The sequence below is a fragment of the Chrysemys picta genome, chromosome 9 (genome assembly GCF_011386835.1).
Source record: "Chrysemys picta bellii isolate R12L10 chromosome 9, ASM1138683v2, whole genome shotgun sequence".
In the NCBI taxonomy this organism is placed as follows: domain Eukaryota; kingdom Metazoa; phylum Chordata; order Testudines; family Emydidae; genus Chrysemys; species Chrysemys picta.
Genome location: NC_088799.1, coordinates 11338890 through 11363753, shown reverse-complemented (window position 1 = coordinate 11363753; position 24864 = coordinate 11338890). Strand labels below are relative to the sequence as shown.

The 24864-nt window shown below is 40.1% G+C and overlaps 1 protein-coding gene across 2 annotated transcripts in view; it reads left to right on the top strand.

Moving 5' to 3' along the window:
• PIK3CA (phosphatidylinositol-4,5-bisphosphate 3-kinase catalytic subunit alpha) overlaps positions 1-24864 on the top strand; it is a 65428-nt gene that overhangs the window by 19917 nt on the left and 20647 nt on the right. For both annotated transcript variants that reach the window (XM_005285954.5, XM_008170666.4), the window contains exons 2-7: positions 5879-6295; positions 10993-11202; positions 11948-12198; positions 13247-13492; positions 15482-15567; positions 24533-24638. In XM_005285954.5, the coding sequence (XP_005286011.1) occupies positions 5944-6295; positions 10993-11202; positions 11948-12198; positions 13247-13492; positions 15482-15567; positions 24533-24638 (1251 nt within the window). In that variant the 5' untranslated portion in view covers positions 5879-5943. The remainder of the gene's footprint in view (positions 1-5878; positions 6296-10992; positions 11203-11947; positions 12199-13246; positions 13493-15481; positions 15568-24532; positions 24639-24864) is intronic.

Genomic DNA, 24864 nt, shown 5'->3' with positions numbered 1-24864 from the left:
TAAAGGAAGGCTGATAAGGAGGATACAGTTATTCCCCCCCCTCCCCACCCCCCAAGCTTGTCAGTGGGTCTTTAGCCTGCTTTTGGGGAGACACTAATATGTTGATTCTAGATGCAAGTCTAGCTCCTGCCAATAAAGAGTCCGCTACTTTGATAACATCCAGTGTTGAAAAAATTCCAGTTAATAACTGCTAACAGTAATTATATTCCTTGGTTACCAACACTAACAACTTTATACTACAGATCATGCAGAGAAGAGAATTTTCATGAATAATCGTGATGTAGGGTGGATTGAATCTGTGGATCTGCTCCATCTGCAAAAGGAAATATGCCATTGAGAACAAGTGTGTTCCTCCTCGGGCAGATTCATGGAAGAGCATGTTTATCTCTGGGACTAAGGCTGCATCCATTCTTTAGAATCATTTTGTCTTGGTGGCACAGTCAAAACACAGATTAATAGATAGTCTCTGGGGCAGCTGCCCCAGAGCTGCAGACCCTGGGAACTGGTCTGAGGATTCAGATTCTCAACTCCATAACAGAGCCCGAGAGCCCTGGTTTGAGCTGGGATTCTCAGGACTTCCAGGGTCCCTGCTGCAGATCTGAGAGCCAAACTGCAGCTGGAGCCAGGGCACCTGGGTCTTTCAGGCTTCTGTCTAGAAGCAAGGAGCCTAGAAGCCCTTATGTGGCAGGGCTGCCCCAGAGCCCCAGCAGGAACCTGGGCTCTGAGTTTTAGGCTCCCTGCTCTGTGGCAGGGAGGCTGGTAACACTGCAGCGTAGTGGAGAGCCTAGCAGTAAGAGCCCGAGCAGGTTCTGTACCGTGGTGCTGTGGAGCCTGGAACACAGGCCCCCTGGCATGTTTTCATTGACAAAAGTTAGGTCAAATCTGTAATAGGTTCACCAAAGCATTTTTCTTCATCAAAATCGGTATTTTCTGATGAAACAATGTTTAATTGGACAACATTTGTCTAGCTCCACTATTGATCTTGTTCCCCATTGCTTGTTTAAATGTTCTATGGCAATCGGGTAGCCAGTATATTATCTGCATTTTATCTTTTGGCAGAGATTCCTGCAAGTTTCAGAAAGTTATGGCTTCTTCTGATCAGATGATCACTTCTCCTGGATGATGACAGTTTGAGTGGGTTGCTGCAGGAATTCTTACTTTCAGGAAAGAAGTGGTTGAGGAAAAAATAACATTAAACTTTGTAAAGACCTCAGATGAATGTTCATGACAAAAGTAACAGGAGTACTTGTGCTTTAGGTTGGGGGGTTGTCTGTAAGCGAGGACAGGTCTGTAGTGTGCCCAGTAGCCTTGGCTAATTGTATACAGCTGTTTATGACTAAAGCCGGGCAAATAACTGATTTTTCTATTTGCTGACAATTCTGAAAAGTGCAAAAAAAATTTTTTTTCTGGTCAGATGAAATGTTTCATTTAGATGTTGAGCATTTTTTAATGTTTACTTTTTATAAGAAGACTGAAGTACGTTTCTAAATGAAAGGTTGTTCAGAATAGAAAAATGAAATGTTTAGGCAGGTGGGAGGTTAGGTTCTCTTCTCCCACCCCCCAAAAAAACACCCCTCCCCCAACAAAAAACAGTTCAGCAAAATTAACAGGAATTAATATGTTTTGGTGTTGCCAAATCTGCAATTTTCACCAAAAAAAGTTTCAGTTGAAAAATTTCATCCAGCTCTGCTTATAATGAAACGTTTTATTGAATGGAAGTTCAGTTAAGGTAGCCAAACTACCTTAATTCTGCCCTCATTGCAATGCCATGAGAAAATGAGACTACCTTATCTATCCAGAACAGGGTTAGTCTTATACAGTAGAACCTCAGAGTTATGAACACCTCGGGAATGGAGGTTGTTCATAACTCTGAAATGTACGTAACTGAACAAAACGTTATGATTTTTCTTTCAAAAGTTTACTAGTGAACAGTGACTTAATACAGCTTTGAAACTTTACTATGCAGAAGAAAAATGCTGCTTTTAACCATCTTAATGTAAATGAAACAAGCACAGAAAGCTTCCTTACCTTGTCAAATCTTCTTTTAAACTTTATTTTTCTACTTTTTTTAGTATACGTTTAATACAATGCTGTTTTGTATATGCTTTTTTTCTCTAATGCTGCTTGATTACGTACTTCCAGTTCCAAATGAGGTGTGTGGTTGACCAGTCAGTTTGTAACTCTGAGGTTCTACTGTATGACAGCAAAAGCTAGAAAGCTTTGCTCTTGATCTTGGGCCTTCTTTACGGTCACTTCTTGTTCACCAGAAAGTGGATGATACAGATGACTGATTTAGACAAATACTGTATGTCTTCAGACAGCATAGCTCTTAGTAGGGAAAAAGGTATGTACCCAACCAAATAGGAAAATGGTCTGCAAAGCGTGTGTGTGGCTTTTTGTTTGTTTGTTTTTTTTTTTAACTACTCCACATGCAGAGGAATGAAGATAGAAGTTAAATATGTTACATGCATACTCTTTTGTCACAATCTAAAATATAGTTGTGCATTAGCAATAATTGCAACAGGTGGTTAGTGGGGTTGGGAAAAGAGAATGCAATTACACGGTAGTTCAGGAAGACACTGTGACCAGCCCAAAGAGTTGGTAGTTTAGTCAATAAGGGGGCTGTGAGTTTGGTCTTGCTGGCTACTTATGGTGTCTCAAAATTCTGGTGGTCTGGAGGGGTGATTGTAACCATGATTTGGAAGTGCTCATCCCTGCCCTTATCTCTGTCTATGTAATATCTATTCCAAAATAATTTGTTACAGTAATATTCCTTGAGCTGTTTAAGAACAGAATTGATTCACTTTATTCCAGACAGCCTTCCAGTTTTCTCAAAACAAGACAAAAACACTAATTATACTTTGAAAATGTAAACAGAAATCCTTTTACTTTCCAAATACAAACCATGATGGTATCTTTACATGCAAAAGTGGAGTGAATGTGCACATAGAATTAATGTGCACACAGTTCCAGCATACGCTTCTAGCCCCTACTTTGTCAGAAGAGGAAACATAAGCCGCTGTTTTAGTGTAATTGTTCTAAAATAGTGACTTGCCCATTGGCCTATTTGCAGCCAACACACACTCTTTTAGAAAACAAACACATTGACTATTTTAAGATTTGTACTTCATAAACATCATTGGCTTTTTTATTTTGAAAAATTATTTTGGGTCTGCTAAGACTTGCTGAATTGTTTGATATTATAATCTAAAATTAAATAGTTTTTTAAAAATGCATACACTTTTCAGCAGCCTAATGTTACAGAACTAGGCCACAGTCTGCACTACAAAAATTAACAGGCTTAATCATGGAGGTTAGGATGATTTGGACACAGCCATGTTTATCACTTGTTTTGCATATGTGGACAGAAAACGTTCTGAATATGAGACCCAAATTTTAACAGTGGTAGATATCTAGGTTTGTGACATGGTTCCCCTATATCTCTCTCCTGACCATACTGGTGGTAATAAAAATAAAAAAACCACACAAAACACTTTTTGGAATATGATTTAACTATACATTTGTTAGACAACCATAATTTTGGTAGTGTAGACTGGAGTCTTGTTCTTGTCTTGGTTGACTAGGAACAAAAGCAGTGAAGGGGAAAATGTTGCCAGCCTGTCATTTCTTCATTGGTTGTACGACAAACACTTCCAGAAACGATTGGCTTGTATCCTTCTATTAATAAGTACAACTTCTTCTCTTTTTTTGGCTTGACACTTTTCTCATAATATATTTTTCCACCATCCTTTTGGGACATCAGAATTTCTGCATCGTTATCTCTTGTCATAAGAGACTGAAATACATTCTATATAATGGCTTTTGACATTGAAGAATGGGAGAGAGGGAGACATGGATATAATAAATGCAGTTGTGACATGTGTATGAAAAAATAAAATATATAGAAAATTTGATTTCTGCATATGATTTCTAGAAAATTGCAAGATCAGGCTTGTTTAAATAGATTTACAGTAATTGTGTATTAATACATGGATTTGTTAACATAGTAATACAGACAATTGTGGGTTATTTTCCTTGCCTCATTTAGTTTTGTTTTAAAAATCAGTGGAATGGGGATGTTAATGTAAACAATAAAGAAAACAATAGATGCTATATAGTCAGTAGAGCAAAGGACTGACTGAGTCATAGGGTCTCTCTCTCTCTCTCTCTCTCTCTCTCTCCGCCAAAGACCTGTTTTGATATCTTTGGCAAGTTATTTAACCATGTGCACCTTATTTCCCCATCTGTAAGAATCCCCATTTTACCTACTTTAGTTCTTTGAAATACTCAGCTTAAAGGATTATATAATTTCAGTTTCACTCCTACTCTTTTTTGTTATTAACACCATATACAGAAGATGATTTTAATTTAAATCTCAAATTAAACTCTTATTTACGATCTAGTTGAGCGGTCAATAGGTCTGAGTGTATGTATGTAGAACTTAAAATATCCAAATCTACATTGCCTTCCTATGGGTCAAATAGAGAAATTTTTTTAACGTCTGCAGAATCTAAGCTTTCATTAAAAAAACAAAAGAAAAATTAGCCTTTATGGTGATAAAGGACCTTCTAAACATGAACAGACTGTAAATCAATGTAGCATTTTACTAAAACTGCAATGGAGAGTTCCAATGCTTATATTGCTATTTGTAGAATTTCCAAAGCTGCAGCAGAGAAGACTGATCACAATCTTATTGCGATTCAGAATTTTGTGGACTTGCAGTGAAACTGAAAAGAATTGTCACTTTCACTCTGCTGCTCCTTGAGAAAACTGAACAGTGGCAGTTTTCAACACAAAAAAAAGAGGGCAGAGTAGTGGAAATATGCTCCTTGCAGCAGCTGAAAAGCTGAGAGATCTATAGGATAGCAGAAACTTTCTAACCAACCCTCAGAGCAGCCAGGAGGCTTTGGGGTGGAAGGGAGGAGGTCTGAGTAGAAAGAGAACGAGCGTACCTTCTCCCTTCCAGCAACCATGGGGAATTTGGGATAGAGGGGTTATTAGACACATATTAACCAAAGACTTCTACCAAACAGAATGGAGGGACAGCACCCTGACTGGCATCCCAGCTCATTACTTTCCGAACATTTGGGATGGGGACTATTGACTTGATTGAGTGTTGCATGCGAACATTGAAGCTCCTATCTTTCAAATTAGTCTTTCCCTAGCAGAGGACAAAACCTAGCGTTTAGCTGTTAGATAGAAGAACTTCAAAGCCTTGTGTGTCAGTGATTGGAGATGTGTATGTGGGTTGGCAAGACCACTGATGAGAATTTGGGAAATGTTTCAGTAGCAAATTACTGTACAGATTCAGTGTGCAGACCTGAAAGTGATTATTTAGCACAATTGCATACCTTCCCAATTTCTATTTTTAATACAAATTGAAATGGTAAAGCATAGTCATCTGTGAGGTTAAGCTATTTATAATTTACAGGTGAGCATTTTAATTATTGGGGGTAATGTAGTGGGGAATTACGAGAATTGTTTAAATGTGTTTCAAGCATAAGTGTGCAAATCATTTTTAATGGAAAAATTAATCCACTTTATTTTTTTTGCAAATCACTATATGCATATTGTTATAAGTTTGCAACAAGTATGAATAACATCTGTGTTGCTATTAATTGTGCCATTTGAGGGATTTAATCCATATTAAAAATATGGATTTTCCCCAGAACTTCCTTTGACATACAACTTTGGGTTTGCCTCCCCCCACCCTCCTTGGTAAAATGCAATAATTTGTATGTCCTACCCCAATTTCATGTCAGAAGTGCTCAGATACTATGTCAGTTGGGGTTATATAAGAGTCTAGATAAAGCTGCTCTATCAGTTCTAATTTGTGAGGTTTATATCTTTCATTATAATATGTTTTACATTTATTTAGGTCTCTCCTGTAGGAAGCTGTGCTTAAACTGGTTTCTGTTGTAAGTTTACCAAAAGATTAAGAAGATGCCTCCAAGACCATCATCTGGTGAACTATGGGGCATCCATTTGATGCCACCAAGGATCCTTGTAGAGTGTCTTCTACCTAATGGAATGATAGTGACTCTAGAATGCCTCCGTGAGGCCACACTACTGACTATCAAGCATGAACTCTTCAAAGAAGCAAGAAAATACCCTCTTTATCAGCTCCTTCAAGATGAATCTTCTTACATTTTCGTAAGTGTTACACAAGAAGCTGAAAGAGAAGAATTTTTTGATGAAACACGGCGACTGTGCGACCTGCGGCTCTTTCAGCCTTTTTTAAAAGTCATTGAACCAGTAGGCAACAGAGAAGAAAAGATTCTTAATCGGGAAATTGGTAAGATGTTCTGTGTTTTAAAGCTTCTCTGATTTACCTAGTTAATAAACTTAATCAGCTTGTCCTCTTCAAAATACTGAAAGAGGAGTTGAGATGGGCATGTGATTCTCATCAATTGTAACTTGCTGCCACCTTCAAAAACTGCAGCTGTCTGGCAGAGATTAAGGGTGGGGTTATGAGCTATATAGCGAAGACAGTTATCACAATAAAACCAGCACTCTTTTATTGTGTTGTGCAAATAAAAAGTTGGGATTCTAACTGCTGCAGTTCTCATTTTGGAGAGCGAGTAGGTTTTCACTAGCAGTGGAGGGATTTTTTTTTTTTTTAAAGCAAAATGTCAGTGGAAAGTGTTTATATAAAAGTGGAAAGTGGTGGGGTTGGTTTATTTATTTATTTTTGGTTTTGTCTTTATACAGTTCACCAGAAATGGTTGTGGAATACTATTTATTACTAATTTTAAAACAGTATAAATTGTCCTCTTAAAATGGGTAACATTATTGTACAAGTTTCAGAGTAGCAGCCGTGTTAGTCTGTATCCGCAAAAAGAAGAACAGGAGTACTTGTGGCACCTTAGAGACTAACAAATTTATTAGAGCATAAGCTTTCGTGGACTACAGCCCACTTCTTCGGATGCATCCGAAGAAGTGGGCTGTAGTCCACGAAAGCTTATGCTCTAATAAATTTGTTAGTCTCTAAGGTGCCACAAGTACTCCTGTTCTTCTTCTTCTTGTACAAATGGGTTCTGAACCCTGAAGTCATTCCTGTTATTGATTGTCTCGATTGTTTCAGGGAGTAGCATGTAGGGAGGTAGGGAGCTTTTGGTGTAGCCGTGTCAAAATATAAAACAGATATTTCCTACTGTGGGGTGGAGAAGAGGCTTGAAAAATCCACTTAATTATGGTGAATGTGAAGTTGTCCCTAATAAGTCATCAACTTTTGCAGACTCAAAACATTTGTTTAAAAGGAAAAGTGTGTAGCCATTAAGGCTAGAAGATAAATTTCCAGCCATGAACCAAGTACAAGTCAATATCTTTCTAAGTCTGTAAACCGATAGGTGCAATGTCTTTCTTTTTGCCTGGTTTATCTGCAGTTTTTGTACTGGTATAACTATTTTTGTTAGGGATATTTTTTTTTTAAGTGAAATAGTTATATCAGTACAATTCCTAGTGTGGACACAGTTATAAACGTATTTTGTACCAGAATGGTTTCTTCATCTTCCTGTATGGGTATAAGCCATACTAATATAACTGTGACGCACTTGTGGGATTGTACTGTTTTTATCACTCTCAGTATAGTGAAAGCAATACAACTTTTGTCTGTAGACACAGATTTAGTTGCTTTGGAAAATTCCACCGTAGTTCCTTTCACTTGCTTTCCATGGTAATTTTGCCATATGGTCCCAAGCATGAGCAATGAATGCCAAGGAAGAGCACACTGTAACTGGATACTGATTGTATTTATTACCTTACAGTCAGAAACAATTTGAGATCTTCTGTGAAACAGTAATGATTGAAGAGCTAACGGATGTTAGGGTTGTACCTTGTATTTCTGAATAGGTAAAACGGTACAGCTTTTGTGTGTAAACAAGCCTGTCGCTACTCAAAGCCTTCCCAATCTGCAGCACAGTAATAGGGAACCCTGTAAGCAACAGTGAAGCTGACCAAGAATCTGATCTATTTCACTTTGTTGCTTATGACTTTTCTAGGTGGCAGCACAGAGGTAGGCACTGGAGGTATGCACTAGGGAGGAGGACCCCAAATGGAGGCTGGGAAAGGGTTGACCAGTGCAGACAACTGCTATTCTTGCAGCAATTAGGAGAATCAAGGAGCAGTGCCGAGAGAGAGAGTGCCTCCATCCAGTGTGTTTGGGGAATTCACATTTTAGGCACTTGAAGGCTGGTGGTTACAAAAGATGGAGCTCCTGGGTGTAGGGTCTGTGGACAGCACCCTGTTAGGAATCCAGAACCTTCCTCTTCATCCTAAAGTGAGTGTAGGGGAAAGAATAAATGGTAATTTTTCCAGGTTCTGCCCACATGTAATAGCAGAATAAAATTAAACTCATTGTAACTACTTTTGCATTCTTAAAGATTAGAGACTGGTTAGAGATTTAAAAAATCTTAAATTCTGAAGCACTTAAATTCTGATGCAGCCACTGGGCAAGTAGTTGTGATCTGGTCTAAGTCTACTCCACTCTTTCCTAGCAGATTGTTCAAAGGGGGTGAGAGGGCCTTGGGTTCTCAACAAAGCATTGTCTCTGTGGCTCCATATCTTTGGTGCTGTTTAGTTTAGCTGGCTATTAGGGCTTGAAAAGTGTATGAAGGGGTGGGTATAAGTAGATAGGGTGAGTTTGTGGGTGTGAAGGGGAGAGTGGAGGAAACAAGACAGTGGATAAAAAAAAATCATGATTTTAAAATATCAAGTAATATTTATCATTCAAATCAGATTTTTTTTTTTATTTATATGTTGCTAATTCTTTCTCTTCCTATTTTATATTCTTGTATGGCTAAAGTGGATATTTTCTACTTGTTTCTTTAATTAGTTTCCTGCTTGTTAGTATAATTTCAGATTACTAGAGGTTTTTTCTGCTAAGAAGTTTCAAACTTAAAATGAAAAAGACAAGTCCAGGATTTCATTAACATCCATACTGTGTGTCTTAAGAGCCTAACTTTTAGGTTCCTGCTTCTAAAAACTTTGGTTTGAGTGATTTTTTTTTAATAAAGTTTGCAATAACTTTGTTTAATGTATTGAAATAATTTTCTTTAACACTGAAGCAGTTTTGTTTTGAAATGACAAAGATTTTATGCTACTGAGAGAAGTTTTTAATAAAATACAATTTTAGCCCCCAGTGCAGCAAACACTTATGCATGCACTTAGCTTTTAGTAAATGAGTAATCCTGTTGAAGTTAGTGGCGCTATTCCTGTGAGCAGAGTTATGTACCTGCTTACATGTTTACAAGATCAGAGCCTTAATTTTTGATATTTTTTCTTTTCCCTATATATAGCAATTTTGGAAAATTCAAATAGGCTAGTTCATTATAAATTTTAATGTAATGTGTTAACACAGAGTGTCTAATTGGTTTTACGTAGCCTCAATCTGATTTAAGTCAATTGTTTAAAAAGATTTAAATAATGATTTTAAATAGCCTTGTTTTTGTTTTGTTTTTTTTAAAGCATGCTTAGAAAAGAAGACTTCACAGAGAGAATGAGATGGGGGGAGAGGAGGGAGCAGAACTTTTTCAAACCTGGGTGGGAATGTTTGGTTTAATAATGCAAATTATGGTAGTATGCTTTTGTATTTATCTATCCTGCACTGATCGCCAATATGTTTTACAATTATAACCACATCACAGTATAAAACAAGTTGGCTCACCCCTTCTTTTCTTTTACAATGTTGAGTGAGTATTCTCACTACTTGGCGTATTTGATTGACTAAGAACTGTTTGGAATAATCACTACAGCAAACCAGTTTTGTATAAATGCTTTCTTCTTATCCTGCTCTAGTCTATCAGTCTGAAAAGTCAGATAACTATATTTTATATCAGGCTCAATACCTGCCATCTGCCAGCCGTCAGTGAGGACACACTCTCCCCTGCCCCCCCTCCTCCCCCCCCCCCAGTCCCTCGGATGGGAGTGGCCGAATAACCATTCACAAGCAACTGTGGCCTCAGCAGGAGGCGGGAATGGGGATGCTCATACAACTTTGCATGGCTCCTCAATCCCCATAGCATGTTTCTGAAGTGACGCCCAGAATTTGCAGGATTGGTCCCTTGCTGAATCTTCCAGAGCTAAGTTAAGTGCCTAATGTGACAGTCAAAGCTTAAATCTTGTAGCTATTCTAGAATATTGAAAAGTTGACGTGCAGTAAAGTAGATTTTGAAGTTATAGAAGGAAGCTGATGAGGGCTCTGAGCACTCTGTGAAACCCAGGCAAGGTCTGGGGAGGGTCCTGTAAACAGCAACTCCTCTGGCTAATTTAAGGAGCTTCATTGACTGACTTCAGAGGAAGTCTCATTAGTCCTGTTCTTATTGGAGGATGTTGGCTGTGATGAGGGTAGGGAGAGGCACCCAATAATGACCCAGAAGCTCCCAGGTTACTTCAGTGAGTGTATGCCATTCTAACCCTTTCATGTGCTCCTGAATCAGTGCAGCCAGATTTACCAGGTACACTGTTACATTATAAGGTTGATTTCATTATACAGCATAACTGCAGGAGTGGAGGACTAGTGGCTAATACAGGGGTAGGCAACCTATGGCATGTGTGCCGAAGGCGGCACGCGAGCTGATTTTCAGTGGCACTCACATTACCCGGGTCCTGGCCACCGGTCTGGGGAGCTCTGCATTTTAATTTAATTTTAAATGAAGCTGCTTAAACATTTTAAAAACCTCATTTACTTTACATACAACAATAGTTTAGTTATATGTTATAGACTTATAGAAAAAGACCTTCTAAAAACATTAAAATGTATTACTGGCACGCGAAACTTTGAATAAATGAAGACTCGCACCCCACTTCTGAAAGGTTGCCGATCCCTGGGCTAATATAAAGTGTGAACAAATATTTTGAATTGCTTTTATATGCTGCTTAAATACAGGATGTTTATTCTGTAAGCAATAGAAAAATAGTATTTCTATGAAAAGTGTACTATGATATATTTATTAGTCACGGACTATTTAATTAAGTATTTTTTCAATATCTTAGGTTTTGCTATTGGCATGCCTGTCTGTGAATTTGATATGGTTAAGGATCCAGAAGTACAGGACTTCCGAAGAAATATTCTTAATGTTTGTAAAGAAGCAGTGGATCTTCGAGATGTGAATGCACCCCATAGTAGAGCATTATATGTCTGTCCGCCAAATGTTGAATCTTCACCTGAACTCCCCAAGCACATATACAGTAAACTAGATAAAGGTAAAACAAATGTTTGCTATAATAACTTAATGGTACTTATTTCTATTAACAAAAATTTCAGTTGGTACAATTCATGATGGCCGACAGGTGAATCGTTATTTATGTAGTGTATTTAATGCACTGTAGCAACACTGGTTACACGCTTTGTCTTCAGTCAGGATAACCTGCTTAGTAGGAGTTGAACTCAAAAGAAATGCCACGTTTGATCAAGCACATAGAATATAGAAAATTGAACTAGGAAAACTTTTACAGCTTGAGTTATCCAGTTATTGCACTGATTGATGCAACTGTTTCAGTGATTATGAGACAGGGTGAACTGATTTGCCAGCTGCTATTAGCATTTTTGTCTGAGTTCAGAAGTGTCTCTAATAATATTTAGAACATGTAGAATTAAATGATCCTGGAAACATAAACTGTCTTTTAGTCCTTAGTTATAGAATAGTCATATTGTCTGGAAAAAGATTGGCTGAATAAGTACTAGTTGTTTAGAAATAGTTTTGTAGTTAAATGACAGTTTGAATGTACATGTACTTGGACAGTAAGACCAGAATGGCTTTTTCAGAAGTCAATGTAAGTGGAGTCCACTGAGCACTTTTGCAGAAGGTTCTCTGCACTTTGGGCTGTGAATTGTGGCTGCATGTTCTTTCAGTAAGGATTATGACAAGCAATTCCGAGTCTGACCAGTTTCTTTAGAAGACTATGTATGGGCAATAATAGAATCTGATGTTATTTCACATTATTCCAGGGCAAATAATAGTGGTGATATGGGTAATAGTGTCCCCGAACAATGACAAGCAGAAATATACCTTAAAAATCAACCATGACTGTGTTCCTGAGCAAGTTATTGCTGAAGCAATCAGGAAAAAAACACGAAGTATGTTGCTGTCATCTGAACAACTAAAACTCTGCGTTTTAGAGTACCAGGGCAAGTATATTTTAAAAGTGTGCGGCTGTGATGAATACTTGCTAGAAAAATATCCTCTGAGCCAGTATAAGGTGAGTTACTTGTTGTAAATTAATGGATTTATTTAAAAATACACTAGAAGAATTAAAACTGGGAGGGCAGTAAGGGACAGATGTATTAAGATTATGTGACTGACTTAAGTTTCATTTCTTAAACTAATTCAGAAGGCAGAAAATGAAAATTCATATTAGCCAACTAGCTTACATTGTTGTGCAGTTGACTTTACTGTGTACAGTTAATTGCCATATAAATAAAAATGCAACGGAAGTGCTCAGCTTTGGTCTACCCAGGCTCCCATTGAAGCCTGTGGGAATTTATTCTGATCGAGTAAAGGTCAGTGCTGAGCACTTTTGACAATACCACCCTACGTTTCTGAGAGAGAGAATGCTGAATTACAAAATAGACATTACTACTGTAAATGACATTTTTATTTAGAAATAGATATTCTAACTCCTGTTTGCTTTGTGGTTATTGAAATAACAATACTGAGTATCCCTCCACTGCAGACATTATAGGCAAGTCGTTTTTAATTTTTCTTTGTCCCTGGGTTTATCTCTTTTTCTCCCCGCCTTGTGGTTTTTTGTCTAAGTAATAGCTATTACTTTGACAGGGAACCACTGGATGGAAGAGTGGGTGAGCTGCTCCCTTTGGAGCAGACATCAATGTTACTCAATAGACCTGGTGACAGAAACTGACTGAGTTGTGTTGCTTTCTCTTTAGAGACTGTACCACTATTGTAACACGACACCTCCTGCCCTTTACCGCTAGCTGGAAACATGGAATTCAGAGAGAATGTGCTACTGCTGCAGACATGGATTTTTTTTTTTTTCTTAAAATTTGTATATCCTGCTGCCTGCTTGGTCATGTGCAATAAGCTAGTTAAAAGCATAGGTGTTGTAACTGAAAACAATGTAAAGGATGCTATAAAGATAACTGCTACAAGAGCTCATTAAATGTAATTTTTTTAGTCTTCTGGATTGTATATACACTTTCCTTTAATATTTTTAAGTGTTGACTACAAAGAAAATACAGCAAAACAGTCTTTTTTTTCTTTTTCTTTTTTTCTACCAACTATTGCAGTACATAAGAAGTTGTATAATGCTTGGCCGAATGCCCAACCTGATGCTGATGGCTAAGGAAAGCCTTTATACCCAGCTGCCACTGGATACCTTTACAATGCCATCTTATTCCAGGCGGATCTCTACAGCTACACCATACATGAATGGCGAAGCTTCAGCCAAATCTCTCTGGGTCATAAACAGTGCTCTCAGGATAAGAATTCTCTGTGCCACCTATGTAAATGTAAACATTCGAGACATTGACAAGGTAAGTGAAATTCTGAATGCATAGATGTTAAATTATTGCCTAGAATCAGAATGAAAACACTGAGCCACACTCAGTTCAATAGGCCTCTCTAACAAAATTAGGGAATCAGTTGATCAACAATATATGCTGATACCAGCTACTAGTGTTGATTAGGGGCCTAACTCACACTTCAAGTCAGTGGAAGGACTCTCACTGACCAGTGAGTATTGGACAGGGCCTTGGCGCATACAGAGCACACAGACAACTAGCAAAGTTTATATTTTCAAAGCACATTTTCTAACTAAAAGTACATGATAGACCAGGGCTGGGCAAACTACAGGCTGTTTTAAGCCGGCCCTTGAGCTACTGCTGGGGAGCGCGGGATCTGGGGCTTGCCCTGCTCCAGCACTCCAGTCGGGGCACAGGGTCGGGGGCCACTCCACACGGCTCCCAGAAGCAGAGCCATGGCACCCCCCTTCGGCTCCTATACGGTCCAATGGTCCCCTCTGGCGCTCCAATGGGAGCTGCAGGGGTGGGGTCTGCGGACGGGGCAGCGTGCAGAGCCACTTGGCTGCACCTCAGCGTAGGAGTCGGAGGAGGGACATGCTGCTGCTTCCAGGAGCCGCTTGAGGGAAGCGCCACCCGGAGCCTGCACCCCTGAGCCTGTCCCCACGCCCCTACCCCAGCCCTGATCCCCCTCCCACCCTCTGAACCTCTCGATTCCAGCCTGGAGCACCCTCTTGAACCCAAACTCCTCATTCTGAGCCCGCACCCGCAGCCAGAGTCCTCACCCACGCCTGGAGCCCCCTCCCACACCCTGAACTTCTCATTTCTGGCCCCACCCCAGAGCCCACACCCCCCAAACACAGCCCTCACCCACTCCTGCACCCCAACCCCAATTTTGTAAGCATTCATGGTCTGCCATACAATTTCTATTCCCAGATGTGGCCCTTGGGCCAAAAAGTTTGCCCACCCCTGTGATAGACCATCAAATAAGGAAAAAAATATGGTTAAGCTGCAGTATATTTGAAAAGGCCATATAAATGCCTCTTTAAAAAAACAAAACAAAATTGAAAGTATCTTCCAGAAGTTAAAAGTGGTGTGCGCACATGCTGCTCCCAATGCCACCATTTTTTCTTTTGACATACATAGAAGTCAGTACATAAATTCAGGCACATGCTTTCAAACTTGGCTGCCTAAAGTACCTAAGTCTATCTTTAGGTATCCAAATACATTACCTGATTTTTTCAGAGTTTTTTAGCACCCTCAGCTGACATTGATTTCAGTGGGTACTAGGAATTACATGACATATTAGAAAATTAGGCCACTTTGGTCTTCTTCATTTAATAAGAAGCATCATAAAACTTCTAAAATTTTCCCTTTTACATATTACTGTAATTTACAGTCTGTGCAACCCAAAGCATCGAGGTTGAATGCTTAGCAATTTGTAGTATCAGGTCTTAATTTGGTGATTTATCTAAAATAAACTTGGGGAGAAGCAGGAAAAAATAAGTAAAGATTTTTCTTGTGTATCTTAAAACAACAAATACTATGCTTAAAGAGCCATTACTGTAAGAACTGGGACAAGTTTACTACCCTTACTTGAAAGAAAGAAAGATTCAGCATAAACTGTTACCACCCTAGCTCTTTTGCATGCTTGGAAGTTGCCCAGTTTATCTTCCATCCCCGTGGCTTGCCCTGGTAATCAAGAATAAATTCCAGTTATGTTACTACTTAGTTATTTGAAATGCAGTCATAACTAACTTTGAAATGGTGATGCAGAGATAGTAAACTAAAATTTTGTACTAGAAGCACAGTAAGAATACTTTACAGTATGTGAACTCATTTATGCCATCTAGCTTTCTCAAATTGATAGAAATTAAAGTGTGACACATGGTTCTAATCAGCATCTAATAGTGTTGGTGTTTACAGTAAAACCTTTGTTCAGACTAGGGTCTAGCATTCAAATGGGCTATAACAGGTGATAATGCTTAAACACGTTATTTTCAGATCTATGTCCGAACTGGTATCTACCATGGAGGAGAACCATTATGTGACAATGTGAATACTCAAAGGGTACCTTGTTCCAATCCCAGGTAAATAATGTTACTGTAACAATTCAGGGAAATCTGATTTCCAGAGTTTTCTAAAGCAGAAATAGATTGTCAGTACCAATTTTTACCATCAAGCAGGGGAGTATCATTAAGATAGTAGGCCCCACCAAGAGAAAAAGCAAGCCTTATTTTCTAAAAGGAGGTACTGAAAATCAATTATCATAAACTAAAAACGTTCTTATTTAACGTGTATAGCTGTCGAAGAATTATAATTAATCACTGGAGTTTTCCTTTTAAATTGATTACTCATTTCCGTTTACAAATTTGTTTAATTGGATTAATTTAGGCTTTGCAGATCTTCATTTTGGCTTGTAAAATATTATGTAAAAGCAGCAACCCTTTTACTCAACAGGTCTGTTCTGTGTATTCAGAGTTTTGTCTGTGACCCAAAAATTTGCTACATTTCCCCTTTTTGTTTTACAATACAGAACCAGCATAGCTACTGGAAATTGAACTAGATTCTGTTCTGGCTTGTGACTTGTTAGCAAAGCTCCAATTGCAAGTTCACATTCTGCTTGTAACATGCAACAGTTCTTTTCAGAGGGTTGCACAAGTGTTTGCCCTGCAGAATCTATCACTATGACAAAAAGACAAACATAGCTTGACTTTCAGATCCCAAGGTGTGTTTGCAGAGCTGGCTGCTTAACATATTGTCTTCTACCACTTGTTCTGTTGATCTCACACTAGAATCTGGGTACATGACTGGGGTTCCTAGGCAATATCACAATACAAACAATCTGTTTGGGCAATTGTTTTTCAATGAGTGAGGCATAATAAACAGGGAACCTCACAATACAGTTTAATAGAATCACTTCTCAAAATAAAACCACACTTTGTCAGGGGTCTCAAACACGATGCGGCCCGCGGAGTTATTTCCTGCAGCCTGCCATAGGCGCCAACTGCACCGGCAGCCAAGCTACCCTCACTCCCCTCGTCCCCCCTCGTTCTCCCCTCCGAGCGCACCGCGTCTCCGCTCCTCTGCCTACTTCCCAGCGCTTCCTGATTCTAAACAGCTGTTTGGCGGCGCTTAGGACTTTCCAGGAGGGAGGGGGGAGGAGCATGGAGGGGGCGGCATGCTTGGGGAGGAGGTGGAAAAGAGGTAGGGCTGGGGCAGGGATTTGGGGAAGGGGTTGGAAAGGGGGTGGGGAAGGGGTGGGAAGAGGCGGGGCAGAGGCAGAGCCTCATGGACTAGATGAGCAGTCTGAGGTATGACATTCAGTATGTACGATTCTTTGCTGTGAGTAGTTGGGAAGAATATTTGTTAAAAGTGGCAATGTATTTTGTAAGAATAGTTACTTTAAAAAGTTCCTGCCATTACAGCTATGTTGATAGACTGTTAGTGTAGATCATCATCAGTGTTACTGACCACATAAGGAATAGTTACAGGTGTTTATATTTTACTAAAACCCCTTTTTGCATTACAGTTTTTAAAAAGTTGTTAAATTTTCTTTTAATAGCATAGTATATTACTCTTCATTTTTTACTATACTTTTATATCTTTATATGAAAAGGTTTCAGTGATGCGGCCCTTGGGCCAACGAACTAGTCCACATTTGTGATTTGGTGATTTGAGTTTGAGATCCCTGCTTTAAGTGGAAACCTTTTTCACTATCAACATGTTGGACTGTGATTTAATCAATGTCCACCAACCCAACACAAGCCATTAGGGAGGGGAAAATGCTGTTAGGGCTTCAGGGCAACTGGAAGTCTGGAATTAGGATGCCCCTGAAATATAGCAGGGAATAGAAAGAGCTTTAAAAAATATAGGAATAGATACTGTTAGGGGAAAAGAGTTTTGTAAGCGAGAAGAGAAAAGTTTATAAATAAAAATACAGAGGAAAAGGTGGAATTGACATACACTGTGGCCCATGTAAAGAAGAGCTACGAGGCAAAGAGAAATTCAGAGAGCAGTTCACTAGAATGGAAATTAATTGATTTGAAAACCTAAATAGATTAGATCTACTCTGGTTTGTGTCTAAAAACGAAATGTGGAAATTCAAATGGTGGTGATGTAAATACAAAATGTGTGTGGTACAAATGTATGCCAGTGAATTTAAAACAAAGGTCTTAATCTCTAAAAAGTACTTTGCAATTTCTTCAGTGTTCGCTCTCTGGCTCTAATGATAGTTGTGGGGTCTCAGTATCTGCTTGGATCAGCCCCAGAATGTATTAAAAAATAATTCCAAATTCACATTTTCTGTCTGATTGACCTTGCATGTCTTTAGAAAAGTTTATTAGTTGGTACTTAAATTTTGCTTGCAAACACTACTACTCTCCAAGGGAATGAATAGATATTCTATTAGGCCTGTTAATTATATACTATATGGTTATTGAAAAATAATTTCTCTCCCCCAGTAGCTGTGGTTCAGTTTATCTGCAGTGTTAATATAGTGTATGGATGTTTGGGGAGGAAGTCTCTCTTTAGGGAAAGAGTGATGAAAGGTGTTAGTCCAGAACATTATCATATTCATTAAAAAAGTTTTTCCATTCTTTGTCTTCAGCCACTGGCTCTTCTCCAAAGCTCTTGAGGCTGCAGGGTAGCCATTTCCCCCCTGTATTGTAATTTCAGGGGAAGGAACTTTCAGAAAAAGTTGCCCCTCCATATCCCTAGTCTTCTGATAGCAGGTACTAGCAGCCAACAACAGGGATTTCAGCTGTATTGGGGGTTCTGAGTTGTGTAGTTCTGTAGTGACTGCAGCATGAATCCACTTAAAAGGAATCTTTTCAACCATGCTGTACTTTAGCTCCCTACTATGTGAGAGGCTGTGCGCACTTTTGTTTTTCCATCCCGGAGAAGACCATGTGGATGGAAATGAAGGTGGCTTATACCGACAGCCGCTGCCTCTAAAGTTTACGCTCATCAGAAGCTTCATGATAGGCCACCCTTTTCTCTTGGTGGAGGATTATATCACTTGATGTAGCTCATTTGCGTTCCAGAATCTGCATCCATATCCCTTCTGCATTAGCCTCTTGCAGGGGAGCTTCATCCACCCAAGACAAGAAACCAAACATAGCAGCACTATACTGGTTCATGAGAACCAGAAGGTGAATTGACTCTAAACAGACTGGTCTAGTTTCACTATCCATGCTGAGTAAACAATACAAATGGTAAAAAAAATAATCTAATGTGACCTACATTTTGTTAATAGGAAAATGAATGATCTTGTTAGCCTTGGTTCAACTCTCCCATTCACCAAAAGAGCTGTTGATGTGGAAATTCACCAAGCGCTGTTCTCTCTGATCTCTCTGTTGCTGAGTTCCCCCTCTCAGACTCACTTGGTCTTTTTCAGTATCGCTTATTGGCAAACTCCCCCTGTCACTTGACCTTTCCATATGTTGAATGGAAAGAATCTATTGGAATTCTTTTGAGGGGGTCAACAAGCATCTGGGTAAGGGTGATCCAGTGCATATAGTGTACTTGGACTTTCAGAAAGCCTTTGACAAGGTCCCTCACCAAAGGCTCTTAAGCAAAGTAAACAGTCATGGGATAAGAAGGAAGGTTCTCTCATGGATCAGCAACTGGTAAAAGGATAGAAAACAAAGAGTCAGTTTTCACAATGAGAGAGGTAAATAGTGGTGTCCCTCAAGAGCTTATACTGGGACCAGTGCTGTTCAACATATTCATAAATGATCTGGAAAAGGGGTAAACAGTGAAGTAGAAAAGTTTGCAGACAATACAAAATTACTCAAGATAGCTAGGTCCAAAGCAGACTCTGAAGAATGACAAAACTGGGTAACTGGGCAGCAAAATGGCAGACGAAATTCAACTCTACATACAAACTGATGGGGTCTAAATTAGTTATCACTCAAAAAAGAGATCTTGGAGCCATTGTGGATAGTTCTCTGCAAGTATCTGCTTAATGTGCAGCTGCAGTCAAAAAAGCTAACAATGTTAGGAACCATTAGGAAAGGGTTAGATAATAAGACAGAAAATATCATAATGCCACTATATAAAGCCATGATATGACCACAGTTTGAATACTGCATTCAGTTTTGGTTGCCCCATCTCAAAAAAAGATATATTAGAAATGGAAAAGGTACAGAGAAGGGCAACAAAAATGATTAGGGGTATGAAACAGCTTCCATGTGAGGAGCGAGAGAGAAGGACTGGGACTGTTCAGCTTGGAAAAAGACACAACTGAGTGGGGATAGGATAGAAGTCTATAAAATCATGAATGGTGTGGAGGAAATGAATAAGGGTGTGTTATTTGTCCCTTCATGTAACACAAGAACCAGGGGTCACAGGATGAAATTAAAAGGCAGCAAGTTTAAAACAAAGAAAAGGAAGCACTTCTTCACACAATGCACAGTCAGCCTTTGGAACTCCATTGCCAGAAGATGTTATGAAGGCCAAACTAGGTTCAAAAAAGAATTAGATAAGTTCATAGAGGATAGGTCCATCAGTGGCTATTAGCCAAGATGATCAGGGATGCAATCCTATACTCTGGGTGTCCCTAAGCCTCTGGCTTCCAGGAGCTGGGACTGGATGGCAGGGGATGGATCACTCAATAATTGCCCTGTTCTGTTCACTCCCGCTGAAGCATCTGGCACCAGCTACTGTCGTAAGACAGAATACTGGCCTAGATGGACTCTTGGTATGTCCCAGTATGGCCATTTTGACATTCTTATTTCCAATCCAATGCTAACAACTTGTCTGCTTTCAGCCTTCTCTTCTACTGTTATGGTGGTTGATTCTCTTTTTCTCCTCTCCTCTATCCTTACTCTTTTGCCCGTCTCTCCCATTGCAAGGTCCGCCCTACCATCCCCCCAGTCCTGGATCACTCTCAATAGCTGCTTCCTCTGTTTCTGCTCTCATGCCATGGAGCATCTCTGGCAGAAATTCTGTGACCAGGCTGACCTTCCTCCACTACAGATTTGTTCTTTCCTCTGTAAGTTCTGCCATCTTCCTAGCTAAACAACTCTACTTCTCCAACTTAATTACATCTCAACTACCACCTTATCTCCCTTTTCCCTTTTATTTCTAAGGTTATTGAACACATTGTTTACAATTACTGTCTGGAGTTCCTCCCCTCTAGTTCCATCTTAGACCCTCTCCAGTCCAGCTTCTGTCTCTTGCTTTCAACTGAAACTGCTCTTGCCAATCGTCTCTTCTTAGCCATATCTCGGAACTAGTACTCTATCCTCATCCTCATTGACCTGATAGTTGACCATTCTCTTCTTCTTGAAATCTTATCCTCCCTTAGCTTCCATAACTGTTTTCTCCCTCCCCTAGTTCTCCTCCTAACTCTCTTATTGCTCCTTCAGCGTGTCCTTTGGAGGATCTTCATCATGCCATCTCCCAATTTGGGGGCGGGGAGGGAGGATTCTGCAGGGCTCTGTCCCTGGTCCCCTTCTCTTCTCCCTCTGCACCTCTTTCTCTGGGTAATCTCCTCCACAAACACAAATTCAACTCTATGGGGCCAACTCATAGATCTACCTCTCTACTCCAGTCTCCTTCTGTCCAAACTAATATCTTAGCGTATCTCTCTGAAATCTCTTTTTGGTTGTCTTGCTGTCAGCTCAAGTGCAACATGGCTACAAGAGAGCTCTTTATCTTCCCCTTGAAGGCCTCCCAGCTGCCTCCTTTCTTTTTCCTGTGGACAACCCCACTTGCCTCCCAGTTGCTCATACTCATAATCTGGTGTCATCTTTGACTTGGACTTCTCTCTAGATCCTCACATCCAACCTAGATCAAAGTCTTGTTGATTCTTTCTGCATGACAACTCCAAGATATAACCTTTCCCATCCATTCACACAACTAAAACTCTTGTCCAACCTTTCATCAATGCATATCTCAAATACTGCAATATCCTTTTCTCTGGCCTTGGTTAATTCAGTCTTGCCATTCAGAATGCTGCTGCAAAAATCATTTTCCTAGCCTGTCGCTTTAACCATGTCACCCCTTTCTTTATGGCCCTCCACTGACTTCCCCTTCTGTCTTGCATCAAACCTGTTTACTCGTCTTCACTTTCAGAGCCCCTTGCAGCCTGCACTACCTATCATCTCTCATTCACTACCAAGATAGTGACTCTTGCCTCCGATTGGTCAATGATGACCGCATCCATCCTCTAATTGTTAAGTTTTCAAACATCTTTGTGCTTTCTCCCATGCTGCCCCTCACACATTAGAGGAGTTCCGAGTAAATAGTTGCAAAGCTACATCAATATCCTCCTTCAAACTCTTTACTTTTCTGTGATGGCTCCAAAAAACTGAACAAAAACTAGGCCACTGGTGCACAGAGGCCACAGCCTGTCATTCTGACCATTGTTGTCTCGTGTCCTTATATTCCCCCATCTATCTGTATCCATCTGTTTTGTCTCTTGTTTTATACTTAGATTACAAGCTGTTTGTGGAAGGAACTGTCCTTCTGTTCTGTTTGTACAGCACTTAGCATAGTGGGTTTCTGATCCATGACTTAAGACTCCTAGGTGCTACGATAATACAGGTAACACAAGAACTAGGGGCCACCAAATGAAATTAATAGGCAGCAGGTTTAAAACAAACACAAGCAAGTATTTTTTCACACAACACAGTCAAGCTGTGGAACTCCTTGCCAGAGGATGTTGTGAAGGCCAAGACTATAACAGGGTTCAAAAAAGAACTAGATAAATTCATGGAGGATAGGTCCATCAATGGCTGTTTGCCAGGATGGGCAGGGATGGTGTCCCTAGCACTGTTTCCCAGAAGCTGGGAGGGGGTGACTGGGGATGGATCACTTGATGGTTCCCTGTTCTGTTCATTCCCTCTGGGGCATCTGGTATTGGCCACTGTCGGAAGACAGGATACAGGGCTAGATGGACCTTACTCTGACCCAGTATGGCCATTCTTATGTTCTTAAATAATATCAGTCTCCTTTTAAGCAGAAATCCAAAGAGTAAGGTCTATGTAGAGCTAAGGGAGCACTATTGATACACTTGCAACTTTTAAGAACTTAATGTTCGCTTTTAAAATGCTCCTTTTTAGCATTTTGAGTTAGCTTTTCAGTTCTTCCATGAGCATAGTCAATTTTAAAAGCTGGTGCCCTCTTCGAACAGAGGAAATCTAACTTGGCAACCCAACAAAGAAAATATAATTATGCATCTTTGCTTTTGTAGGGTAATAGCCAAACATATAAGTTGATATATTCAACATGTTTTAAGAAGTCTATAACAACAATAATAATGATAATACTTGGTAGTTCTGTAGAGCCAAATTCTGCTCTTTGACACCCAAGTGTAAATTTGAAGTAACTCCATTAACTTCAGTGGAGTAATCCCAGAATTAGTGTTTGTAGCAGAGAGCAGAGTATGTGCCTGTTTGTTATTTATATGGAGGTTAAAAGGTGATGGAACTCCAAAAATTGCCTTCATGTGAAGAGTATGTAATGCTAGGGAGCTATTGAGATGAAAATCCCTACTGTCACTTATAGAAGACTGTAAAATTTCAATCCTGCTGCTCTGTAAAATGGAGCATTTGAAGAAACCATTTGTAATTATAACAATCTTTATCTTTACAGCCTTATTTTATTAGTTACAGTGCAGTAATTGGTTGCACTCACTGTTCTTCAGGCTTCTCTGACTTTCATTGGCTAAGAGACATCCTGTACTAAATTCAAGTATTCTTCTCCAGTGTTGTTAATTGTTTCCTGTGCAGCTCACAGGCTGGGACCCCCGCTAGTGTTGGGGTGGGGGGGGTTGGCAGGCCCGGTAGGCTCCCTACCTGGCTCCACGCCTCCCCCGCCCCCCGCAACGGCAGAGTTTGGGTGTGGAAGGGGGCAGGGGGTTGAGGCATGGGAAGGGGTGAGGCAGGCTCTGGGCGGCGTTTTCCTGGGGGGGCTCCTTGGAAGCGCCGACACCCCCCTCGCTCAGCTGCTAGGCAGAGGCGTGGCCAGGCACCCAGCTCCCATGGGCCGTGGTTCCTGGACAATGGGAGCTGCAAAGCTAGCGCTCTGGACGGAGGCAGCATGCAGAGCTGCCTGGCCACGCATCCACCTAGTAGCTGAGGAAGGGGGATGTCGCTGCTTCCAAAGGGCCCCCCCAGGTAAGCGCCGCCCAGAGCCCGCCTCACCCCATCCCGTGCCCCAGCCGCCTGCCCCCTCCCACACCCAAACTCTGCTGCTGGCGAGGGTCCAAGACTGCCCCAGCAGCAGCACAGGGGCTGCCTGAGCTGCCCCTGAGCCAGGTGCACCGTCCGCTGCAGAAGTCATGAAGGTCACAGAAAGTCACGGAATCCCGTGACCTCCATGACAAACCCGCAGCCTGACATATTAGTTATATCCTGTTCTGACGTGCTTAGATTTTTTTGCTCGACTTAAGCCTACTAAAGTGCTTAAAAATGCGTGGCCCTATATTGTAATGTAACTATAAATATGGCATTGTTTCCGAATGATCCCAATACTGAGTTTACAAGTAGAAACACATATTTCCAACTAACTAGTTCTTGTAACTCAAACTGGGCTCTGAGAGTCAAGCCAACTTCTTTACTTTGTATGCATCTTCATGAATAGTTAAAGATTTTGCAGGCCAAATTTAAATCCTCAATAACAACCATGCAAGCCCATGTCTTCAGACTAGGCCTACGTTGACAATTACAGTCAGGGAGTCTGCGCAAATGTGGATTAAATTTGGTAAACAATTCTATTGATGAGATGCCCAAGAAGGAATAAAATCCAGCTCGCTTTCTCTGAGCGACATTGGTTCTGCAGGGCTAACCAGAGTAAAAAGCAATAAGGACTTTGGTGACTAAAAGCAGTAGACATGACTGAATACATACAGGAGGGTGATCTGCTCAATCAGAAAGTGCCATTTTGATGATGATGCTCTTCTAGAGTAGAAATATATATTTAATATCCTTGGAGGAGGAACAAACTCTGATTTTTCCATATCATTTTGTGCCTATTTACTAACTAAAGTGTACTGAGTTTTATCTGTTTTAATCTGGTTTTTATTTTACTTTTAAAATCCCACAGATGGAATGAATGGCTGTCATATGACATGTACATTCCTGATCTCCCACGTGCTGCTCGGCTTTGCCTTTCCATCTGCTCTGTTAAGGGCAGAAAGGGTGCTAAGGAGGTAAAATATTTAATAATTTTAATAGTTCTAATGTGTTGTAAGATAAAACTCCAGGTAGCCAAGTTGGGGAAGAACAGTTGGCCAACACTTCAGTAGAAGTTGGTCTTACCAAAATCTTTTATTTTCTTGAATTTTTTTTGATTAAAATATCACCCAAGATGTATAGAAACTTCTCTTAACTTTGACTACAAATTAATTTTTTTGTTACCTGATATATTTGTTGTAT